The sequence below is a fragment of the Tamandua tetradactyla genome, chromosome 18 (genome assembly GCF_023851605.1).
Source record: "Tamandua tetradactyla isolate mTamTet1 chromosome 18, mTamTet1.pri, whole genome shotgun sequence".
In the NCBI taxonomy this organism is placed as follows: Eukaryota; Metazoa; Chordata; class Mammalia; order Pilosa; family Myrmecophagidae; genus Tamandua; species Tamandua tetradactyla.
The window spans coordinates 71,386,710-71,406,545 of NC_135344.1; the positions used below are offsets into that span (position 1 = coordinate 71,386,710).

Genomic DNA, 19,836 nt, shown 5'->3' on the forward strand with positions numbered 1-19,836 from the left:
ACCTGAGCAGAATTGCTCTCCTAAGTTCATTCCTGACATTTTGACACCCTCTATATGTTTATAATTCATGTATGCTTGGCTGTTCTAAAACTGGGGACAGAAGCGTCTGAAAGATGGCTCTCTGATTTGACATTCTAGAACCACCTGTGCCCATCGCCCCCCCACAACTCGCCTCCGTGGGAGCAACCTACCTGTGGATACAGCTCAATGCCAACTCCATCAACGGAGACGGGCCCATCATCGCCAGGGAAGTAGAATACTGCACTGCCAGCGGGAGCTGGAATGACCGGCAGCCTGTGGACTCGACGAGCTACAAGATCGGGCACCTCGATCCGGACACGGAATATGAGATCAGTGTGCTTCTCACCAGGCCAGGGGAGGGCGGTACCGGCTCTCCCGGCCCAGCTCTGAGGACCAGGACAAAGTGTGCGGGTGAGTAGGAGATGCCTGTCACCGTGGGCTCCAGCTGCCTGGCACCCACCGGGCAGCGCCGGCATGCACACGTGTCAGCACACCTGTGTCCCCTCGGTCGCGCCGGCATCCTGCACGTGAGCAGAGCATCCCCTTACCTGCGAGCCTTGGTCTCATAGCCCATGAGCCTTGCGAGCAGGGACGTTGAGGGTTGGTGTCGCTCAGCCTGCCTCCTCCTCCTTTTCTCCTTGGTCTTAGTTTGCGCTTCACGGTAACGGTCATAGGGTTCGCGTGGGAAATGTCCCTGATATCTGCAGAAATGCTCTCCTTTAAAGATGCCCAGGGAGAAAACAGAACGTCTCCTGGGCCCTTTTGCTTTGTGTTCACAGTTAGTGTGCTCAGAGCCTTGCAGGGCTTTGGAACAGGAGATGCCATCTCAGAGGTAGCTTTAAGGCTGTTTTAATTGATAGGTATTTGGTGGAGTGGCCACTTCCCAGGGAGAACATGGGCCCATTTGTAAAAGAAGCCAGAGCCATTTGTGGGCTTCATGAAGGCCTAATTCTTAGATTAGGAGGTCAGATTGACTGTGCTGACCCCTATCGACACCTAGAGTAAGAGTAGGATGGATGGAGCGAGAAATGGAGAGTCTTATAAAAATCCATACCTGACGTAGTTCCCATCAGAGGTCATGCTGTCGTTTCTCTATGGCTGCTCTAGTTGGAAGCAGAGGAGAAAACATATACTGGGATCCTGAAGTGCTTGTTTATCATTTAAATGATGAACCCCCCTGGTTGAATGGTGGGCTGAGGTGAGGAGTCTATAAATGTTTATGGAGTTAATTCCTCTGGTACTATTGTTTAAGATGGTACTTATCAATATAACGTTGAAGTTCTTTTTTTTTAAAGTGCTCAGAACACTGATTTGATCCTATCTGGGAGAAGTAGGACAAATGATTAAACCATTAACAGTTGTAGCTGTTGCATTTTTCCTTCATCATTTGAAGTATACTTTATCCACAGCTTCAAAACTCATGGAAAAATTCTGTCTGAAAATAATATGGATTGGTTATTAGAAAAAGGAACAGGTCCTTTTTTTCCTCAGGGGATACGTGGTGTTGAGTGCAGTGGCCTGTTTTATGATTCTTAGACCTCGTGTCTATTTCCCAGACCAGACACCTGTGTCCCTGTGCTAGCCTCAAAGTGGGCTTCCTGGAATAGGACCTGCTGTGACTGGGTGATGCTCACAGCTCTGTTTTGTTGTTCTAAGGAAAAAGGAGTCTCACAATTCTTTCTCTTCCTCACTTCCCTAAGCCCCCTAATCTAATTTCTTATATCAGCACCTATTGTAATGCAAACAGTAGTAACATTTCATGTATCATTTTGCGGTGTAGGAATTGCTATTATATATTTAATAAGGGCCACATGTGGTCTCCAGAGCAACCACATGTTATAGACAGGGAAATCCCAGCTCCAAAAACCTCTGTCTCCCTCGAAGTTCACTCTCTGTGAAATAAGCTTAGTGTTATTTCACTTTGAGGTTATTTTAAGGAAGCTGGTTATAAACATGGCAACATACAGTTTCCCCTCTTTTCCCAAAAGAAGTTTAGAGTTTCATTGTTTAGATTGGAGAGAGGAAGTGATCGTTTACGTTTAGTCATGGGCAGTCCTGCTGGTTTAATATTTTCAGTCTTCTTTTTTACCCATTTTATCATTTCTCTTGGCTTTTTGTCTGTACATTTCGGTTGTTGACACCGTTACTATATATATTTCCCCTAAATGTAATGAATTTAGCTCTGTTTTCATGAGCTTTTTCAGCACTGCTGCATGATGTGTAAATGCATTATTCGCAAGAAGAGTGTACCTTGTAGAATGGATTGTCGGTTCTTTTTAAGAAATCAAAATCAATCTTGAGTTGCTGTTTACATGCCAACACTATGCTTTAAAGTATTAGACCTCATCTAATCCAGGCTGTCCAATGATGAAACACTCCCTTTACTCCCACCGTTTACACCCTACAGGCGACACTGCTCACAGAACGGCGTCCTCAAGGGCCCTGTGCTGGCATTACATATTTTTTAGAAAACTGTAGTTGAGCCCATCTCAGAAAATAGAGTCTTAAGTTAGAAATGAGAAAGAGAAGCATGTTGCAGAGGTGAGGAAAGCGAAGTCAAAGGACACTTTTTATTGCACGCATTTCACTCTTTCCTGAACTGAGGCTTTTGAGAAAGTCTGCAGGTAAGATACTGAACCCCTGTTGGTGATCTGTGGGAAACTGGAACACAGGTTTGGGTAGACGTAGATGCTACAAGCCACAGACTGGAAAATGTGATAGGGGTTCCAAACTGTAATTCACATGGTTTCTGAACATTTAGGGTTCATGGAATGCATACAAATGGGAGGAATTATATGCGTTCTGCAAAAGTAGCTGGGAAATATCCTTGGCCAGGTTTGAACAGTAGATGAACGGAAAATGTAGTAGGAATAAATGCAAATGCATCCTCTATGATCTAAAAAGCCCAAAGAACTACTGTGAAATATGAGTAATAAAATTTAGCAGCAACATATATAAAAAGTGGATTGAAGGTTTTACTTAAGTGAATCTGAATCTATGCTAGGAATTATGTTATGGTATTTCCAGTATAATGCTAATGCCTCAACACCCCACTCTACTCCTCAAAAAAACAAAACACAATTATTATACTCTTAGATTGTGTTAAAGAAAACAAAGTGCCTGTGATGAAGAGGGGATGGTAGTCTGGTTCTACCAGTACTGGTTAGCTCCCCTAATTACCACATTTACCACCCTGCATATTAACAGAGCACACAATAGATTGTGACAAGGGACAGCAACCAGGATAGGAAGGTTCTGGAACTTTGCTCAACGCTGAGGAATGGTGGAAAGAACAGACAAAGGGCTTGATGAAAAACAGGATATCTGTGCACATTTGGCAAGAACTGAGTCATGAATAGTGAGTTTCTGGTGGCTTATGAGATCAAGCAAATCCCTGCATTGTGGAAGGTAATTTGCTCTATATGTTTAGCAGAGGGCTGGGCCTGTCAACTTAGAAGATCTCTTTCATGTAAAGAGTCTAGATTCATTGGTTGTTTTCTTTCCAGCAAGATGATCCCTATCATGCTTCTACCCTGTCATTCAGTTTCACCCTTATGTTATCCTCTTCCAAATACTACCTGGTTGCACTCAGCAGAAACTGCTCTGAAGGCTTTCGGAGGTCTGTCTATGACGCTTTCAGAGATCTGAGCCAAAGGGAAAAAACAGTGAGTTTTTAATACAGTTCCATAGGCTAATTTGAAGTGCTGAAGTATCACTTTCATGAAATGTCCATTTGGTAGGAGCTAGCGTCTGGAGTGAGTGATTGAGAGCCCAAGTTGGGATCCAGCTGGCTGAGCTTGGATCCACCCTGCTCCCCAGAATTAGACATGTGACCCTGGGAACTGCCCAGGGTCTATAAGGCATATGTGTTGCTGTGAAGCCTAAATGAATTCACATGCTTAGGGTGCCTAGAACAGAGCCTTGCATATAGCAAGTGTTCATTAAAAGTTAATGCCATTTTTATTCAAGATACTGTTTAGTATTTAGAATTCAAGTAATTCTGATACCTGTATCTATAGATTTTTTTCCTTCCTTGCTTTAATTTTAAACTGGTTTATGAAACATATTGTACAAACAGACTTTGCGATGGTTACTTAGATTTTTTTTTAATATGCCTATGAATAAGCTAAGATATCCATTTTTGGTGGTTAGGATTTCCATATGTTAATTGTAAAAATATTTGTATCTTCATACTTTCTTGAAATAAGGAAAATATTTAGTAACATAGGTCATTACTGTACCAATGCAGATATTTGTAAGAACTTTCTACTTGATGTTTTGAGAACATTCACAGTTTTGACAGCTGATCAAAGGTTATCTAAGTTAGTTTTTTAATACTTAGAATTTAAGAACGTTGCTATCCGAATACGTAGGTTTTTCCTTGCCGCCTTAATTTTAAATAGGTTTATGAAAGTTACTGTGCAAACCCAGGCTTTACAAATGATTGTATGGATACTTTATTCAAATATGCCTATGGTTAAGCTAACTAAGATATCCATTTTTGGTAGTTCTAAGTGTATTGCTTGTTTTCTTAAATAAAAAATATGTAAAAAAAAAAAGTAGTATAAAAAGTTAATGCCATTTTTAAAAATTTTATCTTTTGCATTTTTATTCAGAAGAAGTAGACATTGACAACCTGATTCTATTGTCCTAGAGGCTTTAGAAATAACACTTATCTGGGGAATCTAAAATCAGTTTTATATCCCAGGGTTATAGTCTTCCTTACAAGTGAGCCTTCCATTCATGACAAGATATTCTTCTCTCATTTCCTCTATTATATCCATTTCTTTTGGACAAGCTGTCTATTTTCCCTTCTGTGCTGCATTCATGAGATCTGCCCTGAAAATATTTTGGTGCGTCACATGAAACTTTATTGAGCTTCTTGTACTAAAATGGCAAGATCACTATTTACTGCTTGCCCTCTATTCATGGAATTGATTTACATATGTGGCTTGTAGATGCAATCTCATTACCTGGTCTGATTTCTTTCAAGAATTGTATTGTCGCACGCTTCTAGAGCTCTTGCACTCCTGAAAACTATTTCAAATATGTGTGTGTGCTCTCCATATGGGTCATTGATCAAATCACTTAGCCCCTCTGATTCTATATCTTCATCTCTAAAATAAGGGCAGCGATACCTGCCCCTTATGGCAGAGAAGTTTTTGATGATCAGATTAGATCTTATCAGTGAAGGTGTTTTGAAAATGATAAAATGCCATGTCTGGATGAGGTGTTTTTAAAAAATGATTATAATCAGGAGCTACATTCAAGATCTATACACATATCCAATTATTTCCCAGCTCTGCAGTTCAGCTATAGTTGGGTGAGTTCAGAGAGTTGAAATTACTTTGGTATCCAGTTAAGCAAGATGCAGTTTAGTTTGTGTTGTCTGTTATATCTTATATTCTTATAATTATGTACTGCCTGTATATCACAAGCCATTAAGTGGTAGCTACTTGAGAAAGAGAAATGGATGATGCTGCTAGATTAATTTCCACAGTGGACTTTTTATGTGTTTTATTTTGGGATATTGCTTTTTATGTATCCTGGTTATTGGTTAACTGTGGTTAAGTGACTTGCTAATAAGTGGCCCCAGGAGTTAAAGAAGGATGATGATAAAATAATGAGTCAACAGCTAAGGTTGCTGAGGATAAAAAAAAAATTAAATTAAAAAAGGGAAGCTGAAATGTGTGCTTTAGAATTAATAGAACTAAAAATCGTCAGAAAAGGAATGATTGCACCTTTTAAATTACTCTATTTGTATTGTGTGTATTAACCTCATTTGACTCTTTGTGACCTGTTTTGAGACCTAATGCACTGACTTTAATTTTCTATTAAATGGATAATTCTCGAAGTTTTATGACGCATCATCTTTTTTAAAATTAATTTATTAATTAAAAAATTAACAAACAAAAACATTACCATATGATCATTCCGTTCTACGTATATAATCAGTAATTCTCAATATCATCACATATTTGCATATTCATCATTTCTTAGAACATTTGCATCAATTCAGGAAAAGAAATAAAAAGACAACAGAAAAAGAAATAAAACAAAAACAGAAAAAAGAAAGAATATACATACCATACCCCTTACCACTCACTTTCATTGATCACTAGCATTTCAAACTAAATTTATTTTAACATTTGTTCCCCCTATTATTTATTTTTATTCCATACGTTCTACTCGTCTGTTGACATGATAGATAAAAGGAGCATCAGACACAAGGTTTTCACAATCACACAGTCACATTGTGAAAGCTATATCATTATACAATCATCATCAAGAAACATGGCTACTGGAACACAGCTCTACATTTTCAGGCAGGTCCCTCCAGCCTCTCCATTACATCTTGAATAACAAGGTGATATCTACTTAAAGCATAAGAATAACCTCCAAGATAACCTCTCGACTCTGTCTGGAATCTCTCAGCCATTGCCATTTTGTCTCATTTCACTCTTCCCCCTTTTGGTCGAGAAGGTTTTCTCAATCCCTTGATGCTGAGTCTCAGCTCATTCCAGGATTTCTGTCCCACATTGCCAGGAAGGTCTGCATCCCTGGGAGTCATGTCCCACATAGACAGGGGAAGGGTGGTGAGTTTGCTTGTTGTGTTGGCTGGAGAGAGAGAGACCACATCTGAGCAACAAAAGAGGCTCCCTTGGGGGTGACTCTTAGGCCTAAATTTTAAGTAGACTTGACCTATCCTTTGCGGGGTTAAGTTTCATATGAACAAACCCCAAGACTGGGGGCTCAACCTATAGCCTTGGCCATCCACACTGCTTGTGAGAATATCAAGAATTCAACTTGGGGAAGTTGAATTTCTCCCCGTTCTCACCATTCCCCAAAGGGGACTTTGCAAATACTTTTCCACTCACTGATCAAATCACTCTGGGATTCACTGGGGCATCCCTCTGGACAAACCAACAAAATCTCATGTCCTACCCAAGATTCCAAGTACTTATGGTGTTCAATCAAACTATCACATAAGTTATATTAGGAAATGCACTAGTCAAAATATAAATTTTGTACACAATAAACATTTTTTGCTTTAGTCTCACGCATAAGGTGAAATATTAATTACCATTTATTTTCAGCGCCCTGCAATAATGATCATCTTTATGGCATAGAAATCTTGACTATTAAAATGGGCTCTGCTGTGTTTCCAGGGAGAGGCACAAATAAGTGCCCCCGAAGTGCTGTGAGAATGGGATAGCCAGCCCATCCTCAGGAAGCCTCTGCTCAGAACAGTGATTGAAAAGAAATTAGAGTTTTTTTTTATTACCTACTGTCTTTTGGCTCGTAAAAGTGGGTAAGCTGTACACCTGTTTTCAGAGATGTATATGCATCTTATAGCCATCTGATTAGAATGCCCCTACTGAGAACGTTAAATGAATGTTACATTAGCGTTCATTTCTGTTCCATTCATTTGCTTGGATAACGTGCAGTTGTGGCTATCTTATCCATCATATCTTCAGTGATACAAGATATGAGAAATACTTTTCTTTGAATTTGAATCTCTTCCTCTTTCAGTGCTCTGTAGTTTATAAGAGATAGAGTTACACTGAACACCTTAGGGTAGGCATTTTTGAGGAGCTCCTTTTCCTCAGGATGACAGTTTTACTGTTGCACTAGAACAAATGTATCTGGGTAGCTCTTTTGTATCATTGCCTTGCCCTTTGATGAACAAATGTATGCATGCCTCTACAGGGAAAAAGCCCAGCATCCTTGATGATGGGACTATTCTACTAATTACAGATTTAAGGAACTGAATTGTCTTTATGTTATACACTGAGAGCACTATGGAGCAGCGTGATGCTCTGCTTTGCCAGGTCCAGTCTAACTGGTGCTGAGCCTTAAGTTAATATTGCTTTTGAAAAGTTAATTTACTTTGTTTGCATAGCTATGACACTAGCATGCCTCATTTTGAATACGCCTGAATGAGAGTCACATTTTCGGGGATGAGGAGCAATAGGTTTCTTGGCAAGTTGGCATCACATCTGAAGTCCAAACTTACACAATGCCTGCATTCAACTGAAGGCTAGTTTCTCTGCTTCTATTTATTAATTGTTTCTTAGTTCTTTCTTGTTTCTGGTTTGCACTGGTCTGAAATCAAACCCTGCTAAAGCTGATTTGTTTGCTTCCTAAATCAAGGACAGCTAGATTTGTCTTTTCTGTGCGAAATTGCTGCTGTGTTGGCAGTGGCCGTGGCGGCAGTGCCTGCTGATCCCCAGGTGCTGAGGGGCAAGGGGAGCGCCCATCTGACAAAAGCTTTTATTCAGAATGAAGAAGGCCAAGGTCCTAATTGCCTGGAACATAATTTATCTTTAATTTGTTTATTTACCAGGGAAAAATTAAAAGCGTTCTAATTCCAAAACAGCTCTGCCAAAGGGCATTTACAGTGCATTAAACCATTAAGAGCCTTTTTTTTAACTGCAAACATTTAAAGGACCTTGAAGTGTCTTGCCCGTTAGATGGCAGATGTGAACACACTGCGTTGGATGATGCCACATCGTGCAGGGGACAGGAACGGATTAACGATGCAGCTTCTTTTTATTAGAATATCTGAGATCCCTTCTTCCAGGGGTTCGTTCCCCTGAGGTTTTGTAATTAATGCCTCACTCTCACTTCTTGCTGCCCCGAAATATTGACTCAGGACTTCCCCCGAGTCTGAACCCTAAGGCAACAGAAGTGGGGGGACAAGACAATACCACTTGTGCAATTCTGAAAGAGGTCTAGAAACGCCCGGAAGAGGTCATGGCAAATAGAGGTCCTTGGTTTTGGGGTGACCCAGTGACCCCTACAGTGCCATAATAGTCCTCTGAAGGTTGTCACGGAGGCCCCTTGACTGTGGAAAATGAGCACCTTAACAGTACTTATAGGCTGGTTGTTGAAATCTTTGTAAGCATCTTCCTGTGTGGCTTTGAAGAAGCTGAGCAGGTCGAGAAAATTAAGAGAAGGAGCTGCGGATTGCCTGTGGCCAAGACAGCTGTGCCTCCAGTGAATGGAATTACTTGGAAAAAAAATCCCAAAACCGTTCTGGGCTGCATTCTGGGCATCTATAAACTGGGAGCTTGACCACGTCTCCTTTTCAGTGTTCTGGTTCTAGAAGTCTCTGTCAGAGGGGGTTTTGCTGTGGAGGAAACACCATCACTATGATAGTGGTCCTTACTAAGCACCAACTGCCATTTACTGTGAGGGCAGCTCACAGACTTCGGAATGACAGAGGATGCCTCAGCTTCCTGCAGCAATACCTTCTAGAAAAAAAAGAAGACATTTACTCAGTCTGTGAGACGTTTTTAAGGAGACCTTGGTCAGCTATAAATCTTAACCAAAATCTTATATTTTGCAAAAAAACGAAAAGAGAAAGTATGATAATGAAATGATTAATTTTATAAGTGCAGTTACCTTAGTTCTTCATCAGATTTACAATGCAGTGGAGTTGTATTTTCGGGTCTCAAGGAAAGCATTTAAAATTCACTGAGGTCCCACGCAATAATATGTATACAACATGTACCATTTACTTATGTGTTTTTTAATAAGACTTGGAGCATAATTGGCTGTTTGAAATTATCATAAAGACTTGTAATTTTGCCATTGCTTTTAAGAATGTTTTGGTCACATTTGTTTTATTGGTTAACTTCTGTCATTTTAAGGTCAGCACGCTGGCTCTGATGCTAAAAGCTAAAATCCCTCAAAAAATTACATAACCTTCCTAAACATAAGTTTTCTAATAATTCTAATCGGTTTTCTCCTAATACTACCATCTTCTTCATAGCACTGCTGGGAGAATTAAATGTGCTAAAGCCTGAAAAATGGTTAGCACAGTACCCGGGTAACCTGATGTCCCCTGAATCTTAATTAGGCTTGCTACCAAATTCTGACTGCTGTGGATATCCTACAACTGAGGGTACAAAGTATGATGGCAAAAATCTTTCAATAGGACTTTTAGTTGAGTGGACTGAGTTGTTTCTTTTTTTCATAGCCCAACATATGTGCACATCGAGATGCAGTTTTTTTTAGATAAAACCACAGCAAAATGATATGTGTGTCCTCATATGGTCACAAGTTCACCGGAACCCGGGATAACTTTGCATTTTCACTCCTTCAAGTGTTGTTAGGATAGGAAACAGCATAGTGCCCCGAGTCACCATGGTGAAAGGTGGCAAAGGAAATAAGGTAACAGTGCAGGCTTTATTCACTTGCCAGACATTGCTATTTTGCTCTAGTGAATGTGGTACCATTACCAGTTGACTCGAGTGTTTTTGACCCTTTCCATCCTTTGAAAGGCAGTGGCCCAGCCCTGATACCTGTAGGTTTGCCCAATATACACAGTGCACCGTTTGCAAGCGCAGCAAGACAGCCATTGATGTGACTGCAGTGACCTGGTAGGACATGTTCCCCTTCGCTGCGTACAGACCTCAGGAAGGTACAAGGCCATTACTGAGTGAGGTTGGAGATGAGGCTCCTGAGCTCTGGGCTTGAGTCATCAGAAGCAGCCCTGTAAAGTCCCTCCACAATGAGGACTGCCAGTGGGGCAGGCTTCCTTGTACTGTGTGCCCCTGATGCAGGAGTGAGAGAGCGAGGATTTCCTGGGTTGGAAAATTGACGGATCTGATCTTCAGCCCCACGCGTACTCGTGCATCTGTTCATTTTCCCTTCAACAAGGCTCAGATTTATGTCCTCTCATCAAAGCAGCCCTCAGTCTTTCTGTCCAAGTGAAAATGAACAGACAATCATATATCTGGGGGCATTTAGCCTCCTATTGGAATTTGCCTGCTTCCTCTGTAAGGTTAAGGCTGCTTGTGTTTTAAAAAACTCAATTAAGAAGTAAAATAGGGGGTGCACGGGTGGTTCAGTGGTAGAATGCTCACCTTCCATGAGGGAGACCTGGGTTTGATTCCTGGACCAAACAACCCCCCCCCCAAAAAAAAGAAGTGAAATAAATGAAAGTTAAAATGTGTACAGTAACAACAGATTATGAAAGCTTGGTGATATGCCAAAATTTTATTTTATGAGAGTTAACCATTTTCCTTGTTTGTGTAACATTTTTTAGAAATTAATTTTAATAATATAAAGAACTGGTAATTACATTACCTATGAGAATAAATTGCAAGTGAATAGAAAGCTTTAAAAATGAATAATGCATATAAATGAAATTAAAACTACAAATACAAGAAATTTTATTAGCAAGCATGGTTAGACCTATTATTAAAATGGAAAAGATAATAGAACTGCTTGCTATCAAAATTGCTGATCTGCCATCCATGTTATTACCCTGTGGAATGAGTAAAATAAATAATATAACTATTCAGGTAAAATATTTCCAGTGACCAAGTAGCAAAAATTCCTTCATATAGATTATTTCATTTAAGCTGAAGACACATATTTGTAGTTTCCCATGAAAACCCTGTGTAACAAATTATCATTAGAGAAGATGCAGATGTTAACAGTTCTTTTAAATATTAGATATAATAATTTCACTATTCTTTAACTAGACTATCTTGCTCTTAATAGAGAACATGAATTCATCATAAATAACATTTTATTTGTTAATATTTATCACTTGTTAATGAGCTATTGCAATTACTGAAGTCATATATGCCAAGTAAGGAGTGAAAAACACACAGGGATACATGATGAAGAAGTTAATAGATTCCCTCCATCTTTCTTTTAATCCCTTTCTTGGGGATAACCACTGCTAATACCTATTAGGATTATCCAGAGAAGCAGAACTATATACATGAAAAGATTTATTATAGAAATTGGCTCATGCAGCTTGGGGATTTGCAAGTCCATATTCTGTAGGGCAAGCCTCAAGTTGGAAACTTCTATAAAGGTGAGATTGAATTCTCCAGGAGAAGCTTGATGGAAAAATAGGGACAGGAATTTTTTTCTCCTGACTTCTGAAATCTTCAGTTCTGCTTTAAGACCTCCAGATGATTGGATGAGGACATTCTGCTTTGTTGATTGTAGATGCAATCAGCTGTAGATGCAAACAACTGACAACAAGTGCTAATCTAAAATACCCTCACAGTAGTAATCAGGTCAGTGCTTCTGTGGCCCAACAATTGGACAACATAACTCAGCCAAGTTGATACATGGAATTAACCATTACAATACTTTTGTGTTTCTATTCCATATCTTTCTTTATGTTCATATAGACAGATAGATATCAATGTATGTCCCCACTCCCTGCCTTAACTGATTCTAACAGAATGGGATCATACCTAACATGTTATTGTTCAACTGAATTTTACATGTATCAATATTCTTTGACTATCTCTCTAGTTACTAGAGTCTAGGGCAATAGATTGATTGATTGATTTAACTTATTCTTAGTGGCTATTTATTTTTCTGTAATGTGGTTACTCAGCCTTTCCCCCTTGATGGAGAATCAGGTTGTTGTTATTGTTTATTATTGAAAGGAATATTTCAATAAATATCTACAAATATTTATCATTGTACTCAGATATTTTAGTTTTATAGATTATACTTTCAAGCTAGAACTGCTGGGCCAAAGATATGTGCATTTGAGTAGATGCTGTCAGATTACTTTTCAAAAGGTTCTAGCCAGCTATACTCTATCAGCAAGGTGTGGCAATGTTAGGTTGCTGCAGCATCATTTAAGCATTGAATAATGATGATCTTTTAATATTTTTACCAATTTATGGATTTAAAATGTTAGATGACAATTTAATTTGCATTTCACCTTTTAATGTGTTGACTATATTTCTTCATCATTGAATCATCTATCTCTATCCGTACAATGTTTTTTTAAATCTTTTCCTTTTCAAAGTGCAGGAGTGTTTTGTATAATAAGATTATTAGCCATTTACCTGCCTTACATTTTCTAAATATTTACCATCACTATACTACTTGTCTTTTGACTTTATTCATGGCATATTTTGCAACAGAGAGATTTTAAAATTTCATATGGTTAAACCTATCAATCATATCTTTTACAAAGCCCCCTATATATTAATATAAGATAAAGATATCATTTGACTTGAAATCTTTCCAATCATATATTAATTTATTCTAGGTTAATAACACATACACAGTATCATTTGCTAATTAAAGCATTGTGTGTGTGTGTGTGTGTGTATGTGTGTTTTTCCTAATGGCTTCTCACTTTTCAGTCTTTCTTTAGATGGTGCTTTTCCACATTTTCTTTGAATATTTTTTTAGAGTTCATTTTTACACATAGGTATTTAATCAGTGGAATTCTGGTCTGAAGAACTTGAGGGGAAAACTACACAGTGAGTGTGGGGCTTCTAGGAATGCTGCTTTGCTCTTTAAAAATGTGCAAGGGAGCGGTGCGATGGTGGCTCAGTGGCAGAATTCTCACCTGCCATGCTGGAGACGCAGGTTTGATTCCTGGTGCCTGCCCATGCCAAGAAAAAAAAAAAAGAGAGAAACAGTCCTTTCCTACCTCTGGATGTTATGTGACATGATGTCCAGGAAAGCATCAAACAGTCCGTGACCACAGGAAAACTAACTAAATGGAGAATGAATACAGAAAGCAAAGCAGACATATCTGAATTATAATACCCTTCATGCCTCATTTTGGTTTGATTGATTGGCTAATTAATTGATTGATTGAGTCATTCATTCATTCAACCAGCCAGCAAACATTTAATGAGGCTCTTATTTGACAGGTTCTTTCCTCAGCTATGGGAATTTTTACAATTTTCTATGAGTTTGCAATGAATTGCACTTATTTCCATGAAGCAGAGCTTGCAGAGATTCCCTGAGCAGTTATATGAAGGAGATTCTAAAAGTAAAATAGGCGTTGGTGCTGATAGGAATTTAAAGCATACATTGTTTACGTCAGGAAGTGTTGAGCTGCATGTTACATAAACCAGCTCATCCTGGTTAACTAATAAGGGCATTTATTAACTTGAATTAATAAGAGGTGTGCCAGTAAGTCAGATTTTACGATTTGTTGATTTGCTGATTCAGTGGTATTTCCAGGGACATGGGTTGAGAAATCTGCACTGCCTTCACTTCAACTCTACACCAATCCTCTTCATGGTGAAAAGTTGGCTTTAGAAGGAACTTCTGAAATGTGGTTTGTTCACATCCCAGAGAAGGGAGAAAGAAACCTTCTCTGAAACAGAATATAACTCCTTTCTTTCAGTCTGGTAGGCCAATTAAGAGCCTATAATAGTAGGCATGGCATGTTCATGAGCTGATTAATTTAGTGTTGTTCTTAAACATTAATATACCTCAGTGATCTTGATGTACATCAGAATTACCTGGAGCCCTGTTAGAAGATAAATTGCTGGTCCCTACCTCCAGAGTATTTGATTCTATAGGTTTGGTAAATTCCCAAGGGATGCTGATATTGCTGGTTGAGAACTACTGATTTAAAAAAATGAAGATACGCTCTTGGATCTAGGTCTGGTATCACCCTTACTGAGCCAAAGGTGTGGAGGGCTGAATAGCTGAGCAAAGTCAGTGGGAACTGTTAGAAAGAGGGAGAGGTGAATGAACACCGAATAAGGAACTAACAGTCTCCATTATAGAAGCTGATAGAAATTGAATGCAGTATTTTCAGTCAATTGACTAATGAGAAATTGGTTAAGATTAATTTCTGATCTTGAGTAAATGTGTTCAAGTTTAACTACTATGTATGATCATAATTGAGATCTGCAAAGAACATTGCTGTTCATAAAAAAAGATGCAGCTTGATTTTAGCAGGGATGCTATAAGTATTGTCTATAGGGATCAATTGGAAATCCATTTTTCATACTCAGCTTGGATTTAATCATGGATCTAGCTACAATGAGAGAAATTTATAATACCTGAATTGTTTAGGGGATATTGAGATGCAGTACTCCATGGGTCTCACACTTATGCATGTCTTGCATGAAGAAGCACAGGTGGTCTTTGGTTTATCTTTTCAAGGTGTTTGTACAGCCATGGAAGGTAGAGATTGAGTCTCTCACAGAGCACAGGGCAGTCTTGAATACTGCCCAGTAAAATAAGGTCAGGATTCCTGCTGAAACAAGGAACAGACTGGTTTGCTTACTGCCCATGGTAAAAGATTTGGGTTCCCTAAACTTAGGGTTCTTCAGCTGTGACACAAACCTATGGTGTGTGTAGCATCCACTTGGATCTTGCCATGTTGGCCCCATGGACTTTGGGGAAGAAGGGAACCAAGGAGACTCATACCACTTACTGTGTGGCTGGTTATGAAGTCCGTTGTCTCTGATACAGAGAGCTCGTGTCCTCTGACAGCATCCATGAAACAGGCAGGCAAACTTGGTAGCCTGCATGTAAGGCAAAATCGCAGACCCTCCCCAGTCCATGACAAAGAAAATACTTGGGAAAAAAAAAATAACGAGCTCTTTATAACTTCATCAAACTTCTACACTTTGTAGACTGAAAAGTTGAGGCCTGAATCACTGAAATGACTAGCATGGAAATGTAGCTACTTAGCAGAAATTTCTCTCAGATGCAGGACTTCTCCTTCCTGTGCAGTTTGCTTTTCCCCTTACTACAAAGTGGGCTCTGAGTAAAGCCCACATGCCTGGCTTAGAGTTGATTTGAGGATGTGGTTGGACAATAAGAATTTCTCATTTCAAGACAGAAACAGATAGAGTTGGCATAAACTGATTCAGGTAGTTAGTTGTATATAGCTTATAGATATAACCTGACAGCATTATTCAATATTAAGAGATCCTTGGAAGAATAAAAGATAATTATCTGCCAGAGTCATTCAGCTATAACTCTACTAAGAACTAGAATGTAAGGTTAGTTGAAATAATCCATTATTTTTTTATTTGTTTGTCTGTGGTTTGTTGCTGGAAATTCTTTGAAACCTGAGTGTCAATTTATTTTGAATTATAAAATGGAACTCTAATTCGACCACTAGGTATTAAATATGCCTCCTGGCTGAGGATGCGCATTCATAAGATGCCCACATTAAAACTGTGGTCCATAAGTAAGCTCTCTCACTTGCTTTGGCTGTGGTGTGAGTCCCTCTGCTAACTTCTTCATTGTAGTAATTAGGTGGATGTGGGTAGTACTTTTCCCGTTCTGTCATGTCAGCATATATGCTTTTCCCTTGAAAAAGAATTTCTTTGTAGTGTTGTAGAATTCTAAATTTTGTGCTGTACCTTATCAACACTATCTGTAACCTTACTACAAAGCTCAATCTCGGGTTTCTATCATAATACTCAGGCTAGGATATTAAACATAAGAAGAGTGTGTGAGCAGGGGATGGTATATGCCTTCAAGTAAATTCCAATACTGTTTCATAATCTTTTTGAAAGCCCGACACATTTCTCACCCTCTGAACTGCCTGTAGCAACTTCTATAAAAACAGTGCTTCACCATGGAATCTAAGAGGACAGAGCTCTGGGACCTACCACCTGTGTTTTCCCAGAACCATAGGCTCTTGGCAAAGAAAATTGAACATTGCTGGGGTGACCTTATCTGTAAGATGGGTCTCGAATTTCATTGAAGTGATCGCTGTGGCCAAAGTGTCTGAAAACAAAGGCAAGAGCAGAGAAATGGTTTCTGCAGATGATCTGTGTCCAGCCAGCAGAGGAAATCATTGATCCTCCACTGCAGTTTCTTTTGTTCTGCTCACTTGTCGCTCACCCGGTCTAAGCACAAAACACACAAGTGTCCCATTCCGGGATAGGGTCCCGGAGTCTAAATGACTTCTAAAGATCGGCACCACAGGCTGCTCTATGTATGAAATGAGTGGGGATTTGGGGAAGAAAGCAGACATTACAGTAGTTGGCAGTTAGTCATTCTTCCTGATAAGCTAACCAGGCAGGTACCTTTGGGAACATTTTTTTTTCTTTTATTTTTTTTTTTTGCATGGACAGGCACTGGGAGCTGGTGCCTGATCTCCTGCCTGGCAGGCGAGAACTCTGCCTGCTAAGCCACTGTGACTTGCCCAGGAACATTTTAATAATGGGTTTTGAAAGGTAGATGTGAACCCCCGTTTTGTGCAGATTATGAATCTAGGGTGCTTCATTTGAGACAAGCAATTAACACGTTACATGATGTATTTATTAGTCTGAGTGAAAAATATTTGCTTAAGTAGATCTTCTTTTCCCAAAGAGAGTATACAGACCATAATTTATTTGCATTAGTTGTCTTTTTCCAGTGGTTTATTTTCATGGAATGACATCATTTTTAATAAATAATAGCAGAGATGAAATATAAAGCCAACCACGGACATTAAAGCCACAGGGTCCTGCTGCTCCGTGTTGTGATAAGAGCCCCCTCGTGCCCCTGTGGTCAGCTGGCCAGGGTGTGGGTGGGTGTGCAGGAAGGGTCTGCAGTGAACAGGAGGAACTGGCCCCTCTGACCCATTTCTTCCTCACTGTTGAGAAAGACCACAGGGCAAGGAGCCATCTCAACCCAGCCTTGGCTCACACCCTCTTGGTGGAGTGCCCGCAGCCCAGCCCTTTCCCCTGCCCACTGGTGTGCCATTGACAGGTCGCCTCTACTAGGATTATTGGGACATCCCAAACTCTTCATGCCTCGAATGCAACTGAGTATTTTTACTCTTCTCAGGATCCTCCTTCTCCTTCCCTCACTATAGATATATATATTTTTTCTACTAGTACCCCTTAGCACAATAAATAATTTCACACACTGCCTACTTGTTCTAGCCAGAAGCCCATGACTCACTCTTGACTCGTTCCACTACTTCACCTGCACCACATCAATCACTGAGCTGTACACACTCTTTCCCCCATATGCCACAGAATTTGCGAGTTATTCTGCAATCTGTGGGCCTAGCCTAAGCCACCCACCTCAGCTCACTGATACCACCTTCCACCTCATCATCTCAAATCCCTTTTGCTCCCCTCGAGTCTTCTCCATCCTCAAGTCACAGCTCTGACCTCAGCAAATCAAATATCACTTGAAAGCAAAAGTGGAAAGTGAATAAAAATGCAAACACCCTAATGTGCAACTCTCCCCAGCATTCTCTGTCCCCTTTTCTGCTGCTTTTTTTCTCTGTGACTCTCAAAACCATCTCCCATGCTCTGCGTCTGTGTTGACTATTACCTGCCTCCCTGCACTAGAATGTAAGTTCAATGAAGGCAAGGTGTTTGGCTGTCTGGGCCAAGAGTGACTGGCTGACCTTACCCCCTTCTCTGGCTCCCTCACCACCTTCTGTCCTTATTTTCTCCTCTGCTCCTGCAGCTCCAATGTTATTGCCTGCCTTTCATTCCCTTGAACTCAAGTTTCTCTTTCCTCTCTAGGGAGCATCATGAAGGACATGCTGTTGGCCTTCAGTGCCCTCCCACACCTGCTCTGCATCCTTGTCCTCCAGCCTTTGCTTAAATATCCCTTCCTCAGGGAGAGTCTCCCTAAATGATGCAACCCCTCACAGTCATGTCTAAATGTCTGATCTCTTGGCCACCCTGCAAGCTTCAGGCAGGTCTCCAGGATGAATGCCTGTCTTGTTCACTGACATGCCCAGCACCTAGCCTAGTGTGGACGCTCAACAAATATTTGACAAATGAATCCACATCATTCAGAGTAACTCATGATCAGTGAATTATATATGGTTTTCAATGAAGCCAGTTACATCTGTCAGAGTGTGAGACAGTCAATCTTTCATCTCACCAACCCCTTCATCCTCCACTTACCTCACCTGCTCTGCCGGTTGAAGCTCTCTGACTCCCCAGCACACTCCTGAGTAGTGGGCTAGTACTATCTAATTCTACAGTGGTTGCAGAAAAGTCAGAGGCTTTAGCAAGGCTTAAAAGTTCTGTCACCATTAGAACAGGTCAATAGACCTTACCAGGCCCTCCCCAATGTCTTGTGTTTCCATCACATTGAGGTTCTCCAGTCCTGAGTGCATAATTCTGGAATTCTCTTTCATACATCCATGCATTTTCACATGCTGTTCCCTTTCTTGGAAATGTCTGTTTCTCCTTTTTTCTGCTTGTGAAGCTCTTGACATATACTTTATGGAAAGGAACTGTGAAGTTTTGTCATGTTCACCCAGACAAAATCAAGTTCCCTCTCCCCTCTCCTGTCTTAACACAAACATATCTTTATTATAACATATGTCTCATAATACTATAAATGTGTTTCCTGTCTTGGACTCCATCATTAATCCATTAAGATAAAGGAAACAAAGGCATATTATTTTTACCTTGTGTACATCAATGCCTGGCACACATTTGGGGCTTAGGAAATATTTTGAATGTTTAAAATAATAGATTCTAGTTCTATCTAAGTCAGGCTGCTTTTCTCCTTGCAACTTATTTGCTGGGCTTCTTTGCCATTAACCTTCCTTGAAAAAGTAACCTGTGAAAGGTCATTATCATGTTATCTCAGCACTTATTTAATGTGTGTTTAGCTGCTTTACTGTCACATAAAAATGTGTGGCAGTAAAATAAAGTGATAAAGCTGTCGATAAAAGCTCCATTTCGACTCAATATTTAATACTTAAGAGCAGGAGACATTTGAGATTTTCATCCGTAATAGTAAATCGACATTATCAAGGTTGGTAGATGATCAATTGGCCTTGAAATATTGTTAACTTGATGAAGAAGAGTATAAATCATTAGAATATGATATGTTCTGGAAAGCCACGAGCTTCAGTATTCCTTATGTAATATTCTCCCAGTAAACACAGCCCTATGCCAGGGAGCCACGTGGTATTTTTAAGCAAAGAAAGGTCAGTGGTAACAGCTAATCAGCAAGTATAGTCTCAGAAAAATCAAGAAAAACACCCTCGTGAATACTGTCTTTAGTGCATTGTAATTTACAAGGTACTGTTGCATCCATTTCCTTACCTGATGTCCATGATTGTGAGGTGGATAA

General features: G+C 39.8%; 1 protein-coding gene across 8 annotated transcripts in view; it reads left to right on the forward strand.

The window, feature by feature from the left end:
• PTPRM (protein tyrosine phosphatase receptor type M) overlaps positions 1-19,836 on the forward strand; it is an 823,739-nt gene that overhangs the window by 411,616 nt on the left and 392,287 nt on the right. For all 8 annotated transcript variants that reach the window (XM_077135947.1, XM_077135946.1, XM_077135945.1 and 5 more), the window contains exon 7: positions 139-432. In XM_077135947.1, coding sequence (XP_076992062.1) covers positions 139-432 — 294 coding nt within the window. The remainder of the gene's footprint in view (positions 1-138; positions 433-19,836) is intronic.